Source organism: Mytilus edulis, chromosome 3 (assembly GCF_963676685.1).
Source record: "Mytilus edulis chromosome 3, xbMytEdul2.2, whole genome shotgun sequence".
NCBI classification, from domain to species: Eukaryota; Metazoa; Mollusca; class Bivalvia; order Mytilida; family Mytilidae; genus Mytilus; species Mytilus edulis.
In genome coordinates this window covers 57757874-57781017 of record NC_092346.1, presented here as the reverse complement: position 1 = coordinate 57781017, position 23144 = coordinate 57757874, and the positions used below count along the sequence as shown (strand labels likewise).

Here is a 23144-nt window from a genome sequence, read left to right as displayed (position 1 = left end):
AACGGCAAAATTTCCTTAAAATTGCCAATTCAGGGGCAGCAACCCAACAACCGGTTGTCCGATTCGTCTGAAAATTTTAGGGCAGATAGATCTTGACTTAATAAACAATTTAACCCATGTCAGATTTGCTCTAAATGCTTCGGTTTCAGAGTTATAAGCCAAAAACTGCATTTGACCCCTATGTTCTATTTTTAGCCATGGCGGCCATCTTGGTTGGTTGGCCGGGTAACCGAACACATTTTTTAAACTAGATACCCCAATGATGATTGTGGCCAAGTTTGGTTAAATTTGGCCCAGTAGTTTCAGAGGAGAAGATTTTTGTAAAAGTTAACGACGACGGACGACAGACGCCGGACGCCGGACGCCAAGTGATGAGAAAAGCTCACTTGGCCCTTCGGGCCAGGTGAGCTAAAAATGGGTAATTGAATGAAAAAAACAAAATATAAAGATGTGTTTAAATTTACAGAATAGTGAAAATATATAACTACTGTAAATATTGCATATTGTGTTGTCGTATGAACATTTCTTCAAATGAAATAAAGACAAAATGTTGACTGACCAATTCTATTTGAATTAATTAATGTTGATGATCATTAATGACCCATCCAATAAATGGATTACTTGTAACAACAGATTATGACACCTGTTAATAAACTATTGAATCTGTAACCGTTGATTAGCTTGGGGTTGGAAACAAAGTCATAAACTTGTCGCCATGTAAAATTTTGTACAATTTAATTTTTTTTTTAACTTTTACCAAATTTAATGAAGATCGATATTGTCAAGAAATGGAAATTTTTACTTAGGAAAATGTTGGTGCCAGAAATATCGCCAGCAGACCTATTTTGTCGCCTGATGAAATAAAAAATCACAAATTGCAGCATTGGTGACGCACAGAGCAGTCCCTGCTTAAGTTTAAGATCAACATTAAAAAAATTTGCAAAATACAAACATTGAAAGAGTGATTTTTTAAATGGAAAGGTCAAATCTTCTTGTACCAATGAATCACATCAGTATAAAATATATTGCTTACTTGTAAATCCTGTTTGAAATAATAAAAACATATTATTCACTGTTTGTTGATTACATTTGTAAATTTACCACAATGTCTTCATTAAAGACATTCCTTGATAGCCAACAATGTGTTAGTGTCAAACACAATATTAAGACTTTTCTTCATATCAAATCACTGTTTTGTTCACAAGACTATTGCTCCAGAGACCATGAGATGAAACAAAAATTGTTTCTTGGATAAATATCATTAAAACAATAATACAATAATCAATTTGCAGGTGTCAATTAAATCAAAGGCAAGTTTAACCTCATATTTTACTTCAATTGACATTTTTGCAACCAAATCCAGTTTTTTATGTCACACATATTTAATATGATTATGAATGTTGAAGTAATCATTTTTATACCTGAGAAAATATTTCTTTACAAAAGAGAACATTTTGTGCTGCCTGTAGTTTTTGTTGCCAGTATGTTCCTGTGTGTACTGTACCAAGTTCCGATGGTAATCTCATAATGGCACTTGTTAGATCCATTTTCTCTGAAAGGGAATAAGATGACATGCTAAACAAATGGTTTTATTTGAAATATTTATCAAAAGTGGTTCTTTTTAAACTGACAAACATATCAACTTGATTAATGACCCCATCAATGACGGGCAGAATCAATTTGCGCCAATTGCAGTTTTGCAAAGGTATCAATTGCGCCACTGTCTTTTATTTTGATGGTATTAATTGCGCCAGATTTACCTGTAAATATTTTTTACCTATATCATACATGTACATGTTTTTCCAATATCTTACATGTATTATAATTAACCTTTCCACTTAAGATTTAACTGAACACTTATCAAATTTAAGAAAACTCACCAAAAAAGTTTAGTAATAGAATATTTTTTCACGAGTCAAGATGTCTGATATACCATTCAAGTAAATAGAGTCTGATAGAGGAAAACCGGTCATCATTGTTGAAGAACACAAATTCCGTCAGGCATTTGTAAAGAAAACTGGAGAAATAAGGTGGAGATGTACAGTTAAGTCGTGTTGTGCTAGGATATACGCAGATGAATTGTGTACAATTATTTTGAATGGAGAATTAAATCATATTCGTGCAAAAGAAAAGCAACTGATATGTTGTTAGAGCGACCTTCAAAAATAATAAATTCAGAGCTCTTCAAAATTGAAGAAGAAAATTTAGAAAAGAAAGATTTAAAATATGTGTGTCAGTCAATGTATAGAGAGAGAAGAAAACTGCATCCGAGGAATTTTTTGCTGATGGTACCTATAATTGTTGTCCAACATATTTCAAACAACTTTCTACTATACATGGCTTTAAGAATGGACATTGTATTCCCTATCAGTATCAACAACTAATGAGTGGAGAAGTAAGCAGAAAGGAATATGTGTCTATTCTCAACTGCAAATACCAGCCTTTAATTCAATGATGAACAGAGACATTTTATGGTTTTAACTGTATATATACCAGTGAACGTTTTAATTCAGCATAAATTTTGTTATTAAAATGACTTTAACTCCGCCAGTCGGTAAACTGCCTGTCCCAAGCCTGGATATAGGATGGAAGTCAATCATTTAGTTGTTATATATAAATAAAAATAAATAAAATTGGCGCAATTAGATGATTATTTCATTGGCGCAAATGATACCTATAGTTTTGAAAATTATGTGGCGCAAAAGAAGTATTGGCGCTATTAAGTTGTGGCGCAAATGAGTTACTTTTTGGCGCAAAAAGATATCGCCCTCAATGACAAACTAAATACAATAACTATCACTTCCTTTATCATGTTTATCACGTTTATACAGCTCCCAAGTCAATATTGTTTACTTATTTATTAAATATGAATGACAAATACTATAACTTATAAGTAACAGATAACATTTTAATCATCTGGTAAAAAGGTGACTTCCACCTTCTTGTAGATAGATGAATCTCTTATCTAATGCAGAGCTCATGAGTAGATCATTTGTAATGAGAACCTTTGACTCTCCATTAATATCATGTTGCTAGTAAACAAATGTATATATCTGACAGTTACACATGTTCGGTACATGATGATGTACCTTGTATTTCTTGTAATATTCTGACTTAACCCTGAATGCAAGACCTTTCCTGTGAATCCATATGATGTAAAATTTTGGATATTACTATCAATGAATGTAATAAGCCTTCTATGATTTGTTAGCCACACCCAAAAACTGTAGGGAATTAAAGCCTTTAACCATAAACTTCACATTTACCTGGTACAGATTTTACTTCCACCTGTATGTATGCCACACCCCTCAGATCATTAGGAATAACAACCTCTAAACCTCCCTTAGTGGCAGATCCTTCAGGTTCTGTAGATGTACTAGTGGTGGTCTTTAAAACTTCAAAGGTTCCTCCCTGCCAAAACCTTGAACCAGCTACAAAATCACAAATTTATCAATCTCACTTAAAGTACGCTTTATTATATCAATCAATTCATAATATTTTTTTTAAGTAAACATAACCTGACCTTTTTCACAATCGTTAGTTCCAATTTAGTTTTACTTTTAATTGATTACAAATACATTTGACTCTATCTCTCAGAATGCAAATATCTTATCCATCCAATCTAAGTACTACAATCTACTTCTATCTACTAAAATACAAAATGTAATTAGTTTTGTCAAGAAAAAAAGTTATAATATCTATAAAATAATTATGTATAACCCATTTTTTACCTGTTTTATAACTTAGATCTCCTAGAATTGTATTTCCCACTTTTTTAAGTCTCCAGTTTTGTCTTAGTTTTAGCAGCTCTATGTGAAAATCATTATGCTTAGATGTACCTTCTGCCTGTGATTTTTTTAATCTTTCAGCACTATTCATTAAAATATTTGCTGATGTGGTTAATGCCTGAAAATAAATTTTTATACAAATTATTCTTTAATTTCCAATCTTCTCAAGTTTATATTTTTACATAGACTAAAACACAAAACCTCAAAATTATTCCAACAATAATTGATAGATTGATTTCTATGTTTCCATGCTCTAATCCAAGGATGATTATGATTTTTCCATACTCTAATCCAACTGTGTTATCTTAATATATTTTATATTTTCTCTAGTACAAAACAAGAAGATAACACCAAACTAACCATTTAAAGTTATCAATGATAGTGTCAGAACAAGAAATTAACTGTGATGGCATGCAAAGTATACCTACCCCACTCAATATCAGACATTTGACCCAAAATGTCATGCTCAATGAGTATAATAAAATTCAAAGTCTCCTAAAACAAGATGAAAAAGCCCTGCAGATTTGATATCTCCTTACATTATACAACTCATCAAAATCAAATCAGATAAAGTAAAAAAATTCTAGATGTGCCAGAACTACACATTTACCTGCTTTTTAGAAGCTAACTGTAATGCAGTCTTTGGATCTGGGGCTGGTTGAGATACTTGATCTAACACCATATAATTCTTTCTCTTGGCAATGTTTAAAACATCTAACAGGACACTCATCTCTGTCAGGGAAGCCCTTTAAAACAAATAATTCAGTTAAATTATCTGCATGTCAAAATAAGTATAAAAGCATTGGAATTCTTTCAAGTAGTGACACTGTCACATGGTCACGAGAAAAATGAAAATCAATGTTTTTTACATGGCCATCATGTGTAAGAACATATACATATTTGGTAAAAAGGGAGTGGGCATGTGATTTCAAATCTGAAATTATATAACACATTAAAGCATGCATATATGTGACTAAATATTTTGAGGACAGATAGACAGTATACCCTCCTTTTGGAGATCAGGTATGATGAATGAAAAGTATCATAGTATTAAAGATCCTGTTTGAAAATTATTAATACATGTATAAACAATTATGACTCAATGAAATTAAATTTTCAAAAAAATATTAATTTAAATATAAAAAAGGTTAAAAAAATGTTTTAAATAAATGACTTTCCAAGGATCGTTGGATCCTCAGTAATTAGTACACTAACATGCTGTTATAGATCTCATTGCAGGCAACTTAGGACAGTATTTTATACATTGAATCTTCTTAATATCGTTCTGAAGAAAAAATTGTCTAAGAATTATACAAATGTGCAGGAAAAAAAGAAAGAAAGAAATTGAGCATATTTCCCATCAAAAGGTTCAAATTAGAATTTTAATGTCAATTACTGTTATATACTATACTTGTTTATGATTTTTAAAGTTTTACTTGAGTTTATTTCTAACTGAATCCCATGGCCATAATGATGGTTGAAATGTTGTGGCTTTTTCTTCTTCTGATTCTTTTTCTCCTTCTGATGTGGGTTTTCCCTTTTCTTCACATTCATCTTTATAAAAATCTATTTTGTTGGCTAACTTGGCCAAATTCTCTGACATAGACAGTTGTCTGTAACAAAAAAAGTCAGATAAAATAATTCAATGGCAAGAAACCATAAAAATGCACATATATAGATGAAACTTACAAAAAGAAGAGATAAATGACAAATGAACAAATTGAGGCAGGATTAATCATTTATATGGATCCAAGCGGTCAGTCTGCTCCAGAAGCAATGAAGCAGGGCAATCATTTTGGACAGGCAAATATCCACTTTTTGATATGGGAGGAACTCTGATGTCCCATGGCCCTAGCTTGTCTAGCAAAATAGTCATTGGATGTCAGATTTATCTCGGACTAATATGGGAGACGGTAGAAAAATCAATTAAAAAAAAAAAAAAAAAAATCGGGAAAACTTTCATTCTACTAATGAACTCAAAATCGTTAACTTTTTTTTCCAGACTTTTTTAAATCCCTGCATTTGCACAGAAATCTTCCTTTTCCGGTCTTGTTTGCATGAGACTTTGAATAAAATATATATTTATCATGTTTATCAGTCTAGTGAAAATATAGGATTGGAACTCAATACCAATTCATTTTTAATAATTGTTAGATATGAAAAAAACTGATGAAAGCCTTTCTTTGTTTACATTGAATATAATATGACGTCATAACTTTAATAACGTCACAACTAAATCCCTAACAAAAGAACCAAAATCGGAAATGTAACGATATTTCTGTTTCTTTTATAAACATGTTTGAATTAAAAAAAAATAATTCATACAGACTTCGTCCCCATTTACAGGTACGGTGCAGTCCGGTATATCCGCACACCTAAGACTTATGACTTCACTTCATTCAACTGATAAAACCAATAATTGGATAATTTTGTGTGAACACATTCATCATATACTTTTATTTCATAAAATCTTCTGTTTGTATGGTTTCATCTTCTGGATTTTGTGTAATGTGTGTCCAAAATTAGGGAAGCCCCTGTTCTGAGAGTTCCTCCAATGGCCGGTGATTTCGTGCATGCCTTCCAAAAATAGCTTATTTGGAATAAAGGAAAGATTTTATATTACGAAATATAGCTCAGTTTGGACCAAACACACTTCCAAGGATGCAGAGCAAAAATTATTTCAATCTAATATTAATTTGACGTAAATAAAACTAATTTTATCTGATGATGTAATTTTTTTAATGGAAATTGGCTAAATATGGTAAATCAAGGGATTTCAATTATTAATTAATTCTTGAACTTATCAATTTTATTCTTTTTTATCCCTTCGGAAGGATAAAACAATAACAAGAACGGTTTTGTATATTTTACTGTGTTGATATGACGAAATCAGCTAATGCGCGATAACAAGGGCCGCGCAGACACCGGGGACTCCACTGTAATGCTAGTCCGAGATTACTCTGACGTCTAACGGCTGTTTTGCCAGACAAGCTGGGGCTGTGGGACTTCAGAGCTCTTCCCATATCAAAAAGTGGATATTTGACCGTCCAAAATAGATGCGCTGCTTCGTCCCTTCTGGTGCCAAAGAACGGCCTTGGAATTATATAAATCGGGTATCTATTTGTTCATTTTTCATTTATCTCTACATTTATGTAAGTTTCACCTACCTGCCACACCGATTCTGGCATTTTGACTTTTATTTTGAAAGATTGTCATGTGACCACGAGAAAAAAGTAAGGCACAATGGACTTTGGGAAATAATGTATGCATATGACCCTAGGTCAATATATATATATAATCTAACACCTTGCTCATTTACGATGCAAGCAATGTAAATATCTGAGAGCTTGCGAATGTTATCGTGGTTGGCACTAAATGCTTAATACCGATCTCCTGTAAAGGAGGTAAAAAATTGTCGTTGGTTACTAAATGTTAAATATCGATCTACTATAAGGAGGTGAAAAAACTATAAATATTTGCATATTTGAGTCTTGAGGTCTTGTAACTTGATAGCCATTTGAAAATAAAAGTAAAAATGTCTGAATCTATGGATCACTGTGAAAACTGTCTAAAAATGAGAAAATAAAGGGTGGCAAGTAGGTGAAACTTACATAAATGAAGAGATAAATGAATCAAAGAGCTGAAAGCTCTGAAGAAAAATGACGCCACTGTCTCTAATATTGGGATAGTTTTTATGCAAGTCTTGATTTTCACATACCGTAATTAGTTTAACAATGCAACATGTCTCGTAAGCATATAATTGATATTCGTATATATGTGTGTGTGTGAAGTGAAGGTGACAACTGGCTGTTTTTTTAAGACAAATGAATAGGTCAAGACTACCTGAATTGTACAAATAAATACCGTAGAAAGGCTTGTATATTTCTCACTGGTACATAGTCTGAATCCGGGTCCGTTCGCGCCCACTCATGTTCGCCCCCGTTCACTTTCACACCCTAAATGTTCGCACCCAATCTTAATTGGTTTTGTGTTTAATAACTCTGTAAGCAAGTGTTTTCTTATAAGTATAATTGTTGTCATTGTCTCAAAATAAAGTGAGACAGCATTTTTATTTGTGTTGAATAAATCTTAATCATGTTTTGGATAGCGTATTGTTAAAAATAATAATAATCCTTTCTAATTAAAGTGGTATTTTGTCAACGTTTTATTTTGTGTTGAATAACTCTTAATCATGTTTTGGTTAGTGTATTGCTATAACTTTGTTTCATTGACTTCTTTCAAAATGAAGTGAGATTCTGACTATGTTTTTTTCTGTGTGTTGAATAGATTTTATCATGTTTTGGTTATAATAGTGGATTGCTATATTTTGGTTCCTATATTTTATTGTTTCGTTGTTTCAGATCAAAGGGACCAAGCTGTTAAAAACAATTATCTTTTGTGTTTTTCCTTTAAAATCTTCAATGTTTTACTCATACCAAGCTATAAATACATTCAGTATTTACACCAAAGCAATTTAAAACAACAATCATGATTTTCCAATTATTCAACTAGAATTTGAATTAAAATTGAGCGCGAATGAGTAGAGTGCGAACGGACCTTGGGTGCGAACGTGCGAGGTGCGAACCTGCAAGGTGCGAAAGTGTATTGGGCGCGAACAGACCTGATACCACAAAATATTAAGTAAATAATCTTTTTGTTACTGTTATCAAAGGTCTAATGAAACTCAGGTAATTTCAAACATTTGTCAAAGAATTCTAGTCAAACCGGCACCTGGTTAAATTGGCACCTGGACAAATCAGCACCTGGTTAAATCGACACCTGATATAGTCAATTCGTCACCCATGTTAAATATATATTTTAACAGTATTTTAAGCAAAAAGAGTAATCAAAGAGCTGATAGCTCTGAAGTGGAAGAAGGTGAATAAAAGGTAACTTGAATTACCATAAAAGCAGCCCCACTTACCCAGGCTGCTTTGTTCCATTATCGTTAAAATGTATTTTTTTTCTTCAAACAAGAAAAGGTCATAAGTACATGGATTTCCCATCCGTGCAATCATTTTCTATGTTCAGTTGACTATGAAAATTAGGTAAAATCTTTAATTTGGCAGTAATTAAGAAGATCATATCAAGAGGAACACATGTGTACTAAGTTTCAAGTTGATTGGATTTCAACTTCATCAAAAACTACCTCGACCATAAACTTTATAACCAGAAGCAGGACGGACGGACAGACTAGAAAACATATTGCCCATAAATGGAGCATAAAAATAGTAAGACTTGTTACATACCTGCCAACTTTTGAAAGTTCCCATATGGGTTTTTACTGCACAACAATTTTAAAGGTTACAATTTTTAGCGACGTATTTTGCAAGATCTGGATTGTCTAGAAAAAGTGTCATATTTGTATGATGAACTAACATGCCTTTTCCTTAAGTCTGTTTGCATGATTCTAGTTATATATTAAATCGGTAGAAAAAATATACATGAAGCTAGCAGACCAGGGTTTATTTTCCAGATTAAGAATATTAGATGCTTGTTGAAATTTCCAATTTTGAATTATGCACAAAGATGGACCTTTAACAGGTTGGGAACAACACTCCAAATGAGGGTAACCTAACTGGAAGATCATCACAACCCACTATAAAAAATGAACACAAAATAGAATTTTTCAATAAAATGCTGAAAATAGGCTTTAAAGTATTAAAATGCATTGCAAAAAACAAATATTTCATTAAATAAATTTAAGTAGAATATTCCTATGATATTCCTTTTCATATTGGATACAAATTTTATTGAGTCTACTGCAGACACTTTGTAGTCAAAGTGTTTCAACTGAGGTACTACACAGGCGTCAAAAGGCGTCATTATGGAGTAAAGGGGGTGGCGTCAAAAAGCGTCATTATGGAGGAAAGGGTTAAGTACTGAATGGTCAAAACATCATTTTTTTTATCGACATAAATTTTGTCATTAATGTAACCAAATGATGTAGAAATTGTGTTTTTTCTTCAAATTTCCATCAAATTGTAATGTTTATAGTTCCATTATTGCCTCTCTATTTGAATAAAATAAAATAATAAGAAGAATCTGTTTCTTGTTTTGTTTTGTTTTGTTTTTGACAAATGATTGTTCACTGCTAGCAAATGAATCATTATATTTATATATCTTATTAGGTCTTTCCACCTTTCCGTGTGGAAAGACCTATTGATTTTGTTCTGATTATTTTTTTTTTTTTTTTTTCTTCCGCCTAATTTTTTTCTTGCGGTGTAAAAATGTTTCAAAAGATGTCGCTTAGTTTTTTTGTATATGAGATCATACAGTCTATACGATTTTGAAACTCACCCTGTTTAACCTAACACTTTTCTTTGTAAGAGTTATCTCCCCAAACACTGTTTTTCTTGTTATCAGATCTCCTCCGCAACCGTAAAAGAAAGCGACAAATTTATTTTTTCAAATTGCTCGTTATATCCTGAGGATGTTACGTTTTATTTTGACCGAAGCTTTACGAAGACCCCATATGAGAGTAATTTCCCCTTTTGTATTGAAATAAGTGAAATAAATTTGTAACTGGAAAACCATAAGTGATAAAGGCCTAGGGTCTTTTGATTTGAGGCATTTGGTCAAAAAGTATGAAAATGAGGTCAAGGTCAAAGGTCAAGGTCATGTTCAAATTTTTGATTTTGGCTTGTTATCGCTTCTTTTCAGAAATCATATAAGATATCGACAAAATACTTTCACACAATTGTTAGTCGCGACATGTAGTTACACATAAATTTGAGTCGAAAGGGTACGTAAACATTTGATGCGAGTTTTCCCCCCTTTTATATCTAATATCAGTCGTATGGTAATATAACTCATTAACAATATAAAGTAAAGACCTAAAGTCTTTTGATTTAAGGTCCTTGGTTTATGACCTTGAAATTGAGCTCAAGGTCATATGTTAATTTAACGTTCTAGATTTTGACCTTTGCTTTTACCTCATATGTATTCATGTTAAAGCTATTAGACTTTTTGCATTAGGTTGCAAGCACTATGACGTTGAAAAAGTTAACCGGAAGTGACATTTTGTAAACCGGAAGTAGCTAATTTTTGTAATAAATTATTGTCAAAGTATGTAAAACCATATATTTTTGGAATCAGCTTCAAGTAAACTATAAGACAGTACCGGAAGTAACATATTTTGAACCGGAAGTAGACAATTATCTCCCTTATTTATATCTTTTTGTATAGAAACCATATATTTTTGGAATAAGCGTTCAATAAGCTGTCATTTGACGCTAAAATTGACATTTAAAACCAAATTTTAATATTTTCATATAAAAAAAGGTCTTAACTGGTGGAAAGACCATCAATGGTTCTCTGAACAATTGGTTTTTAATATTGTTCTTACATCTCTTCTGAAAAAAAAATCCACATGTTTGTTATCAGTTAAACTCTGAAACTACAAGTCCAATCGACCCCAAACTTTGCAGTCAGCAGGGCATACATGTACTAAAGGTTCATAAAACAACGTGGTGCCGATATCTCTCAAGACTTTTCCTAGAGAAAAGAAATTGCAATGCCGTAAAAATTGCTTGCTAGGTCCGTAAATCTCAGTGAAATGCTACAATAAAATGTCCGCTCCTAGATTGAAATACTTATCTGTGTTACAAACTGGTGCTGAAAAATGTACATTATCAGAAATTAATCCTTAAATGTGTTTTAAAGTTACACCGAATCAATTAAATCCAAAACATGCACTGCTGGTGAACTGTGATCAAAATGTCAATTTCCTACAATGACAAAAGAAATTACATTGTGTACATTCCGTCTCTATTATACATGTTGTCTGTTCAACGTCCCCACCTAAAGAGAAATAAAAAGACTAAGTTTTCGTTATTATAAACCCAAGTCACGTGGTGTCTCCTCAATCTGGCGCGCGCGCTGGACCTAAAATAAAATAAAAACTGTCCAAACTAAACATGAAACTTCCCCGGAATAATATAGACCTCTCACAGAAACAAACAAACAAACAAACAAACAAACACACACACACACACACACACACACACACAACAAACAATCATGTTTCTAAGGGGGGAAAGACCGTTTACAATTGCTTTTTGAAAGCAATTGATTTATATTATTGTTCTTACATCTCTTCTGAAAAAAAAATCCACATGTTTGTTATCAGTTGAACTCTGAAACTACAAGTCCAATCGACCCCAAACTTTACAGTCAGCAGGGCATACATGTACTAAAGGTTCATAAAACAACGTGGTGCAGATATCTCTCAAGACTTTTCCAAGAGAAAAAAAATGGCAATGCTGTAAAAATCGCTTGCTAGGTCCGTAAATCTCAGTAAAAACCTACAATAAAATGTCCGCTCCTAGATTGAAATACTTATCTGTGTTACAAACTGGTGCTGAAAAATGTACATTATCAGAAAATAATCCTTAAATGTGTATTTAAGTTCCACCGGATCAATTAAATCCAAAACATGCACTGCTGGTGAACTGTGATCAAAATGTCAATTTCCTACAATGACAAAAGAAATTACATTGTGTACATTCCGTCTCTATACATGTTGTCTGTTCAACATCCCGACCTAAAGAGAAATAAAAAGACTAAGTTTTCGTTATTATAAACCCAAGTCACGTGGTGTCTCCTCAATCTGGCGCGCGCGCTGGACCTAAAATAAAATAAAAACTTTCCAAACTAAACATGAAACTTCCCCGGAATAATATAGACCTCTCACAGAAACAAACAAACAAACAAACAAACAAACAAACAAACACACACACACACACACAATCATGTTTCTAAGGGGGGAAAGACCGTTTACAATTGCTTTTTGAAAGCAATTGATTTATATTATTAGGTCTTTCCACTTTTCTGTGGAAAGACCTATTGTTTTTCTTCTGATTATTTTTTTTTTTTTCTTCCGCCTAATTTTGTTCTTGCGATAAACATTTGTTTCGCAATATGTCGCTTAGATATTTGGTATATGATATCGAACAGTTTATGCGCTTTTGAAATTTACCCTGCGTAAACGAATACTTTTCTTTGTAGGAGTTATCTCCCCAAACACTGTTTTCCTTGTTAGCGCATCTCCTTCGCAACCGTAAAAGATTATGACAAATTTATTTTACAAAATTGCTCGTTATATCCTTCGCATGATTTGTCCTATTTTGACCGAAGCGATATGACCGCTCCATATGAGAGTTAGTTCCCCTTATGCATCTGATATAAGTGATATGAATTTCTATCTTATAAATCATAAGTGATAGAGACCTAGGATCTTTTGATTTGAGGTCCTTGGTCCCAAAAAATGAAAATTAGGTCAAGGTCAAAGGTCAAGGTCATATTCTAATATTTGAATTTGGCTTATTTTCACTTATATCCAAAGACTGTATAAGATATCAACAAATTATTTTTACTAAATTGTTAGTTGCGACATGTCGTAAGATGTAAATTTTGATTGCAAGCGTACGTTGAATGTAAAAGGGAGTTTTCTCCCCTCTTGTATTTAAAAATATGCGTTTGGTGATATAACTCATTAACTAAATATAATAAAGACCTATGGTCTTTTGATTTGAGGTCCTTGGTTTATGACCTTGAAATTGATCTCAAGGTCATAGCTTAATTTGACGTTCTAGATTTTGACCTTTGCTTTTATTCTATATGTATACATGATAAAGATATACAACTTTTAGAAAAAGGTATCAAACCATTTAACCTTGTAAAAAACAACCGGAAGTGACCTTTTGTAAACCGGAAATAGCTATTTTTTTGTACTTTATTAATATAAAAGTATATAGAACCAGATATTTTTGGAATCAGTGTCAAGTAAATATTCAAATATAATCGGAAGTAACATTTTTCAAACCGGAAGTAACAAATTATCTCCCTTATTTAAAAAAAATGTATGGAAACAATATATTTTTGGAATCAGCTTACTAGGAGCTATCATTTGACGATTGAAATGACATTTTAAACTTAGTTTCACAACTTTTCATATCAAAATACATTGTTTTGATGGAAAGACCTTCAATTGTTCTCTGAACAATTGGTTTTTAATTTTTTTTTTTTTCTTCCGCCTAATTTTGTTCTTGCGATAAACATTTGTTTCGCAATATGTCGCTTTGATATTTGGTATATGATATCGAACAGTTTATGCGCTTTTGAAATTTACCCTGTGTAACCGAATACTTTTCTTTGTAGGAGTTATCTCCCCAAACACTGTTTTCCTTGTGCTCACAACTCCTTCGCAACCGTAAAAGATAACGACAAATTTATTTTACAAAATTGCTCGTTATATCCTTTGCATGATTTGTCCTATTTTGACCGAAGCAATATGACCGCTCCATATGAGAGTTATTTCCCCTGATGCATCTTATATAAGTGATATGCATTTCTATCTTATAAACCATAAGTGATAGAGACCTAGGATCTTTTGATTTGAGGTCCTTGGTCCAAAAAAATGAAAATTAGGTCAAGGTCAAAGGTCAAGGTCATATTCTAAAATTTGAATTTGGCTTATTTTCACTTATATCCAAAGACCGCATAAGATATCAACAAATTATTTTTACTAAATTGTTAGTTGCGACATGTCGTAACACTTAAATTTTTATTGCAAGGGCACGTTGAACGTAAAAGGGAGTTTTCTCCCCTCTTGTATTTAAAAATACGCGTTTGGTGATATAAGTCATTAACCAAATATAATTAAGACCTATGGTCTTTTGATTTGAGGTCCTTAGTTCATGACCTTGAAATTGATCTCAAGGTCATAGCTTAATTTGACGTTCTAGATTTTGACCTTTGCTTTTATTTTATATGTATACATGATAAAGCTATGAAACTTTTGGAAAAAGGTATCAAACCATTTAACCTTGAAAGAAACAACCGGAAGTGACCTTTTGTAAACCGGAAGTAGCTATTTTTTGTACTTTATTAATATAAAAGTATATAGAACCAGATATTTTTGGAATCAGTGTCAAGTAAATATTCAAATATAATCGTAAGTAACATTTTTCAAACCGGAAGTAACAAATTATCTCCCTTATTTAAAAAAAATGTATGGAAACCAAATATTTTTGGAATCCGCGTACTAGAAGCTATCATTTGACGATTGAAATGACATTTTAAACTTAGTTTCACAACTTTCATATCAAAATACATTGTTTTGATGGAAAGACCTTCAATTGTTCTCTGAACAATTGGTTTTTAATCTGTATATATTTTTGTTCATGTCTTCATCTCCTTATCATTTGTAAATGTATAGACAAATAAGAAAGAAATAAGCTCCACATGTATATTTGCAACATCGTAAATTAATTAAAAAAACATTCTGTTGTAAACAAAATTATGATATAAACTTCAATTTAATCCTTGAAAGGAGGTCTAGATTGCTAAAATAATTCATAAATTTTAATTTTTTTATTTGTCCAAAATCATTCAAATTCATTTAATCAACATCCTTTTATGATTATTTGATTAAAATATTAATCATTTATAGTCTTTTTACAATTTACATTTTTAAAAGCAAAATACCTGAAAACAGGATAAAACAAAGGGAAGTAACAAAAAAGTATTTCAATATTCCCAATACACATCGTTTTGATAACACAACGGCAGTTAGCCGGAGGTAAACATCGTTGATTACCAGTATGTTTGACACCCAAGCTGTCAAGTGAAGCCATATAATTATACATCTTCTTTGATGTTCAGGTAAAATTTAACACAGGTGTCAATTACACCCGTACAGTAGTAAGAAATGATCAAATATGGCGTCTGAAAAATTTCATGCATGGGAGTTTTTTCTCCTAAACGGGAGGTTCACATGTATGTTACGAAGGGCATCTAATTCACATGACAAAGGAAAACCATGAATAAAGACAACACTTTATATATCCTTTTTATTTATATAAAAACAAAATCTTCTTGTCTGCAGGATTGCAAATTCGTAACTTCAAGGGCGAACTTGTAAACAGGGCGAGTTGTCCCGATACCAAATTCACGCATGCGTAATACAAATATCTACAGTTAAAACATCCTGTTACAAATAAACAAATAACGTTCATGTGGATGAGATGAAATCTAATAATTTACATAAATAAAAGGGTCATATTTACGATAGTGATTGTTTTACAATCATAATTTACAAATTAAATGATTCAGATGCCTAATCATGTGTAAAAATCGGTGTCAGGAATCTAAGTTGTTTTGAAATTGTAATACACGAAATGAATGCGGCATACGGAGACTCAATGCCAATGGTCAGCCCCTTAAGTCTTCAGAAGACTTGACGTCTTCTTCCACTAAAAATAAGTAAGGGGTTGCCAGAATTTTTTTCAGTATTTAAGCAAAAAGAGTTAAATACTAACTTTCACATTTTTGGGTGTTCATTGTACATTTTGTATATATTTATTTTTCTCAACTAAATGACATTTTTGGTGTATTTTTAATGATATATATATGAGTAGTCAAAATAATTATTACGTCTGGCAAGGCTTTTTTAATTTTATTCTGGGACACCTTTCTATGACCGCAAGGCTATGTTAATTTTTTTCTGGGACGCCTTCCTACGAACTTCGTAGGAACTTCGTAGGAAGACGTCACAGAAAAAAAATAAAATAGCCTTGCCAGACGTCATAATTATTTGGACTAATACATGAGATATTGGATATTTTTATGCATTATTTAAACCAGTTGAGCATTTTACAGGATTGTTTGTTTAATGCTTTTCAAACTTTACTGAAAAAAAAACACCTTAAATTTGCTTATTATTTGGCATGAAAGTTTGATTTATTGAAAGGGACTCATAGTTTTCCATTTTTTTTTAATAATTGTCTAATTGTTAAAACAACAGCTTGGGTAAGGGCTTCGTTGTTTACCTTTATACACAACAACATAATTTCACTTTGGTTTCGTTGTTTACCTAAATACACAACAACATATTCACTATGTACTTGGTAACAGTTATTAATTAATTGAATAGAAAATATTATAACAAATATTATTGGATGCCGAATTGACGTCAAATAGGTGCCGATTTGACTAGATGCCAATTTAACGAGGTGCCGACTTGACTTGTACGTTTCAATTCCTCTGCGATCGTTTGCGGTATTTTCTTGAGAAAAACCTATTTTCCATCATCAAAGAGAAGAAGAAACTGCTTGAAAATGATTCTGGAACGCTTCATGATTGTTAAAATAAGTTAAATTCACTCAAAAAACAATTTTAAAACTTGCGATGTTTAAACAGCAAGTTTCAAAAGCACGTGTAAAAAAAGAAATTAACCGGTGAGAGTGGAAATCCGTACATAACAGATATCACTATAGTACGACTTTGAAAGCAAAACAGTTCCATCTTTTTGTAAAACAGTCTTTAATATACCTATCACATTAATGTTTGAAGGGTCTTAAGCTTATTCAAACCATAAAAGTCGGTATGAAACACCAAAACGGAATGAACAATAACCGATTACGTTTTGTAGTTTACAAATTCTAAACTGGTTCCCGTCAAACTACAACACTTTGTCCGAGTGTAGTGGAATACAAGCAGAAACCAGTTAGTTTGTAAACTGGTTCCTGGCTGATTACTACACAATGACCTCTCATGCATAATTAATGATAACACAAGCAGATTCCAGTTTGTATAGAAAATAGTAAATACGAAACCAAGCGCGGTAGGCAGAGAAATGTAATGAAGTCCAGGTCGCCAGTAATGGAACAATGACTGCGTCATTTTCCAAAAATGAACAAATAGATACCCAATTTAAATAATTCCAAGGCCATCCGTTGGCACCATAAGCGACGAAGCAGCCTTCTATTTTGGACGGGCAAATATCCACTTTTTGATATGGGACGAGCTCTGACTTCCCACGGCCCCAGCTTGTCTGGCAAAACAGCCGTTGGACGTCAGAGTAATCTCAGACTAAGGTAAATTATGCCTGACTCATTTAATCATCTACATCACAGATCACATGCAACTCACAGTGCTGTGCTTTCAGTCTTCACGCCGAGTGGCAGCCCAGGCAGCCCAGGCTGGTAAAATTGCTCTAGGGCCTGTAAAAATCAGACCTACAGAATCTAACTAAAAATTTTCAAAAATTGAGATGTGGGCCTGTAGATTTAGCAGTTCAGCGTGAAGACTGTGCTTTGCATATTTCAAAATAAAATACATGCCAGGACTTAGTGGGACATATTCTTTGTATTTTATCTATGGCTTTCATAATCATATCTACGACTTATAGTCTATGCTATCACATTAAACACTTAAAACAGTAAATTATTCATGTAAATTATAATAATTATTAAAATTGAAAATAATAGTCTATAGAGCTTCTGACACAGGACAGGGCTGCTATATTGATAAGTATTCTTACAGGGCATAAACCTCTTGAATATCTTGTCCATCGCCTTCTACTCGGACTTCTTGTATTTGACTTTCTAAAACTGCTTCAACACAAACTGGAACTGGAGTAGTCATCTTTTGTCAAAAGACAAACTCCAATTATTGTAATCTGGTACCCTAAATTTATTCAAAGAATCGAACCAGTGCAAATCTAATATTAGTATGAATGCGGACAAACATTCACTTTCCGGAAAAAATCCACACTATTTTTGTTTTTACCTTTTCCAGTAAATATTTATTCATATTTTAACTTGTTTTGACTTTTCACTTAGGATACTTATTATGCTCTTGCATATTGATTAATGTTATGAACATGTTTAGTTTAAACATGAATTTTACATTACTAATGTATAAGTGTGTAAAATAGCATTGCACTTGATTATCTTTGTCAGAGACATATGTACGATCATATACGTCTCTGTCTTTGTCAATTATTTAAAGGGGCAATATCTGTCAAATTTATGTTCACCGATTTTAATCTAATTCTCATATTTAATACTATTAAAAGTCTAAAATTAACAATAAACAGATAACTGGCATGCAAATACGTATAGCTTCAAATCGTGCGTATTTTAGTCACATGAGACGCCATCTGATCAACCTAAAGTCATCTGATGACCATATATAAATGTATAAGCGATGTAAATATAAATATAGATAAAATAGATTAAGCAAACTCGTGTTGTTGGATTTTTTCTAGGTCTATTTAATTTTATATTATAGATGAAAAATAAATATTTATCATCGTTATTTCCTTATATTTTATTTTGACAAAATTTAACCATATTGGCTGCTAAAAGCGAATTATTATTTCACTATTTGCATTTCATTAATGATTGAGCAAAATGATACAATAGATTTTTTTATATATATCTCGTAGCTAGCGCCCCTTTAACAATAAGCAATTATGTTAATGCAAGATCTTCTTTGCGTTCATCGGACAATAATTGTCTTTTCATACCACGTCCGAGAACACATTTTATGAAAAGTACATTTCAATATTCCGGTACAGTTCTTTTCAGTAGAAATTAAAAAGATAGAAACGATAGAACAATTCAACCAAAGGTATTTCAACTTCTTGTTTCTTTACTAAAAATGTATGTATATGAATGATGGTTTTCACCTAGTTCACCTTAGGTTTTTAGTGGTTTTGTGTTGCTCAGTCTAGAGTTTTTAGTGGTTTTGTGTTGCTCAGTCTATAGACCTTCGGTTTTTAGTGGTTTTGTGTTGCTCAGTCTAAAGTTTTTAGTGGTTTTGTGTTGCTCAGTCTATAGACCTTCGGTTTTTAGTGGTTTTGTGTTGCTCAGTCTATAGACCTTCGGTTTTTAGTGGTTTTGTGTTGCTCAGTCTATAGACCTTCGGTTTTTAGTGGTTTTGTGTTGCTCAGTCTATAGACCTTCGGTTTTTAGTGGTTTTGTGTTGCTCAGTCTATAGACCTTCGGTTTTTAGTGGTTTTGTGTTGCTCAGTCTATAGACCTTCGGTTTTTAGTGGTGTTGCGTTGCTCAGTCTATAGACCTTCGGTTTTTAGTGGTTTTGTGTTGCTCAGTCTATAGACCTTCGGTTTTTAGTGGTGTTGCGTTGCTCAGTCTATAGACCTTCGGTTTTTAGTGGTTTTGTGTTGCTCAGTCTATAGACCTTCGGTTTTTAGTGGTTTTGCGCTGCTCAGTCTAGAGTTTTCTGTGTAGTGTTTTGTTGATTGTTTGAAGTGTTTGTCTTTTCGAACTTTTTTGTGCAATGTTGTTGTCTGTCAACATGGTCAAGTTAGGTATCTGTTCCTCAGTCAGTTTTCGAAGTCGTAAAACTCATGAGGTTCTGGATGGAGTTTCAGTTAGACAATGCAGAAAAGAGAATACTTGTCAAAATGTGCAGAATATATGGCAAATAAATAAAGAATAGAGAAAATAGGCTCGAAATAAGACTTGAAGAAAGACTCATAGAAAAGAATGCGGCGATAGGATTTTAAAATTCAACGTCAAAACAATTACGGGACGACATCAAAAGTTTCAATATGGGATAAAAAAAAAAAAAATCACATAGTTTTTTTACTGACCCCCCCCCCCCCCCCCCCCCCTTGAAAAAAAAACCCAACCCCCACCTTGCCCTCCCATCCTCTTAACTTAATTTGGGAAAAATTGATTGACCAATATGGATATATGTAAAATCGATTTTGTAAAACAAAACTTGCAGCAATTTTTTTATGTTAAGTTTCGGAAACAAAATGGATGCTATTAGTTTTGTTCATAATTGAAGGCCTACAATGATCTGGCTACAGTTGCTTAAAAAAACAACCTCAGTTAGACTTTTGCCTATTATCGTTGGAAATCATGCAACATCCTTATTTAATAATATTATTTATTAAGATTTCATTTGCCAAGACTTGATAACATAACTACAAAAGTTGTTAACTATGTTGCAAAATGTAATTATAACACATCTACGTTAGATCATGAATTTCGTTTCAATAACAGATCTAACCAAACATTTAATGCTGCAATCCCATTAGAAATGTTTTTCAATATAAACATTTAAAACTTTTAAAACTATTTTAATGTAAAATTGAAATTATTTCTAGATTTAAGTATCTTTTAATGATATCCGTGTGTGGGGGTGGAAGGTCATTATTACTGTGGCATTTAAAATATATAGTTAAAATCTGTCCATATACGTAAAAAAAATGAAAGAAAATTCTGACTCTTTTGTGATTGCGTGTATAGATCTCTAATTAATTATACATTCAATTTCTGTGATGAAATATGTCTCGTTAGTTTAAATGACGGATTATACGGTATTCGGTAAGTCAAAGAAACCCCATGGCGACTCCTATTTCATACGGCCTTCCCTAAGATCAAGTGATTAAGAAAAAGACACTTAATTATAAGTATTGATATTTAGTATCAAAAACTTTTTAACATGTGAAATCTTGTCTCTATTTTATTTTAGTCGACAAGCGTGACTATTCTAATAGGATTTTTTTATACAGAAATATATATTTCGCAACATTCATAATTTATAAAACACCTGACTAATAGTGTATTATATTCGTTTTATCTGTGCAGTATAATATTTTTCTTTCGGATTGTTTTCTTGAAAATATTGACTTCTCTACTTATATAAAATCAATCATACAGGAGTAAAAGACAGATTTTTTTGCCATGAACAATTGACGATTACTTAGTTATAAACAGGATTGAATGTTGTTTGAAATGAATGTAAATAGAAAATCATTTTAAATCTTGAATACACTTCTATTAAGTGTTGCTATAAATGAAGTGAAGTTATAAATGTAAAGTTATGTTATATTCACAATCATAGGAATAGATGAAAATGGATTATATTATGTTAAATGCTACACACAAAATATAGGAAACAAAAACAAGAATTTTCATCGCTTTTAGATATGGAACTGTCAATGACCAAATATTTCAATGCCGTGGCGGACAATAAGAGGATTGATGCAGGACTTAAAGTGTATGAACATAGAATCGATGATTCCAGAAGAAAAGCCATCAATAGGATTTGGAAAACTAAATTTGAGTTGTTGGATGAACTAGTGTTGCTTAACGTGAAAACACCAGAATGTCATGGTAAAAGACCAGGAACGGGTGAAATTAGGGTAGGCTTGAAAAATATGACTCTCGATGATAAATTATTTAGTTCAAAGCCAGTGTCGTTTGGCTGTAAAAAATCAAAAACTCCTGTAGCCCCGGTGATTGAAGTGAATGGAAAGGAAGCCGTGTGTTATCCGAATCCAGAAGCCAGGCGTGGGAGACATGTTCTGTTAGATAAAAGGACTTCGAGAAGGATAGAATCCGCTAAAATTCATACCACAGCTTTGTACAACATTGATCGGGACAGAATTCAAAGGGAAAAAACACAAAATGATCTTCGTCGTAGAAACCCCAGAAATTTTTGTCGACCCTTTACTGCCCCACGTTCACAAAAACCTGGTATACCACAAAGTAAAAGGCTTCTGAATAGACCAAAGACCTCTGTTGGGTTTCATTCTATTTCTGTAGATATGTTGAAAAGGTAATGAAAACATGTGTGAGGTTGGTAGATTGTATATATTCTGGAATTATATTTAACATCTGAAACAAGGATCAGATTATTGAAAATGCGGAAAACTCAATCTTTTACGTGTCGAATTTAGCAAAAATGCAGGTAAATGAATAAAAAAAGAAAATAGTGCACTGTATATATTTATTGTTGATATTCAGTTAAAATTCAAACATTGAAATAATTCAAAAATTAATATTGTATCTCGAATAGAAATACATTTGCTGTCATGAACTACAATGAATGTTGGGTTTTAATGTGCAGGTTTTTTTGCTGTCATCTGTTCGCCCCTTAGTGTGATCAATTACTTTTTCGCGTATCTTTCGATTTTAAGTCAACAAATATGATAAATATAAAACCAAATTTATTTTTATCGTATGTCTGTACATTTTTAATCCATTTTTTGGAACTATTTTCGTTCGAGATTTAATGTTCTTATGGTAAATATTTTCATTCCATTTTTATGAAGACATATATAACGAGTTTGTAATTATGTTTTTTGCAATTAAGTTTTTAAAGACACGGCCAATGAACCAAATAACAACTTCAGGATTGAAGCAATTAAACGTGCCTTTTTAAAAGCTTTAAATACAAATACTGCTAGAAGTTCATTTTAATATGACACATATACATATATATTAATGTTTAGTATATTTATCAGTTTAAATAAATACTCAACATCCTAGTTAATATGAAATATCATAATATTGGTGCTAATATTGTATACAATTTGCTTATTCATTTGTATGGTACATAAATCTCATATGCATGAGCGCAGTTTTTGATTTTGTACTTTAATATTTTAAATAAAGCATAATACATGTATATTTTGTGTTTTTTCGTTATATGAATAATTGCGTAGTTTATATCTTATTTAAAAACGAATCAGATTTGTTTACGGATTTTGTTGCCCAATCTTTAGATTTCGGTGTTGTGATTTGTGG

The 23144-nt window shown here is 32.2% G+C and overlaps 1 protein-coding gene across 1 annotated transcript in view; it reads right to left on the bottom strand.

Annotated features, from left to right (window-relative positions):
* Window positions 1-18290, bottom strand: part of LOC139514396 (mediator of RNA polymerase II transcription subunit 17-like) — a 28308-nt gene extending 10018 nt beyond the window's left edge. The window contains exons 1-6 of the mRNA XM_071303575.1: window positions 18115-18290; window positions 5225-5401; window positions 4399-4534; window positions 3732-3906; window positions 3267-3431; window positions 1422-1552 (exon numbers count right to left, since the gene is read on the bottom strand). Of these exons, the coding sequence (XP_071159676.1) occupies window positions 1422-1552; window positions 3267-3431; window positions 3732-3906; window positions 4399-4534; window positions 5225-5401; window positions 18115-18218 (888 nt within the window). The 5' untranslated portion in view covers window positions 18219-18290. The remainder of the gene's footprint in view (window positions 1-1421; window positions 1553-3266; window positions 3432-3731; window positions 3907-4398; window positions 4535-5224; window positions 5402-18114) is intronic.
* Window positions 18291-23144: the final 4854 nt, after the last annotated feature.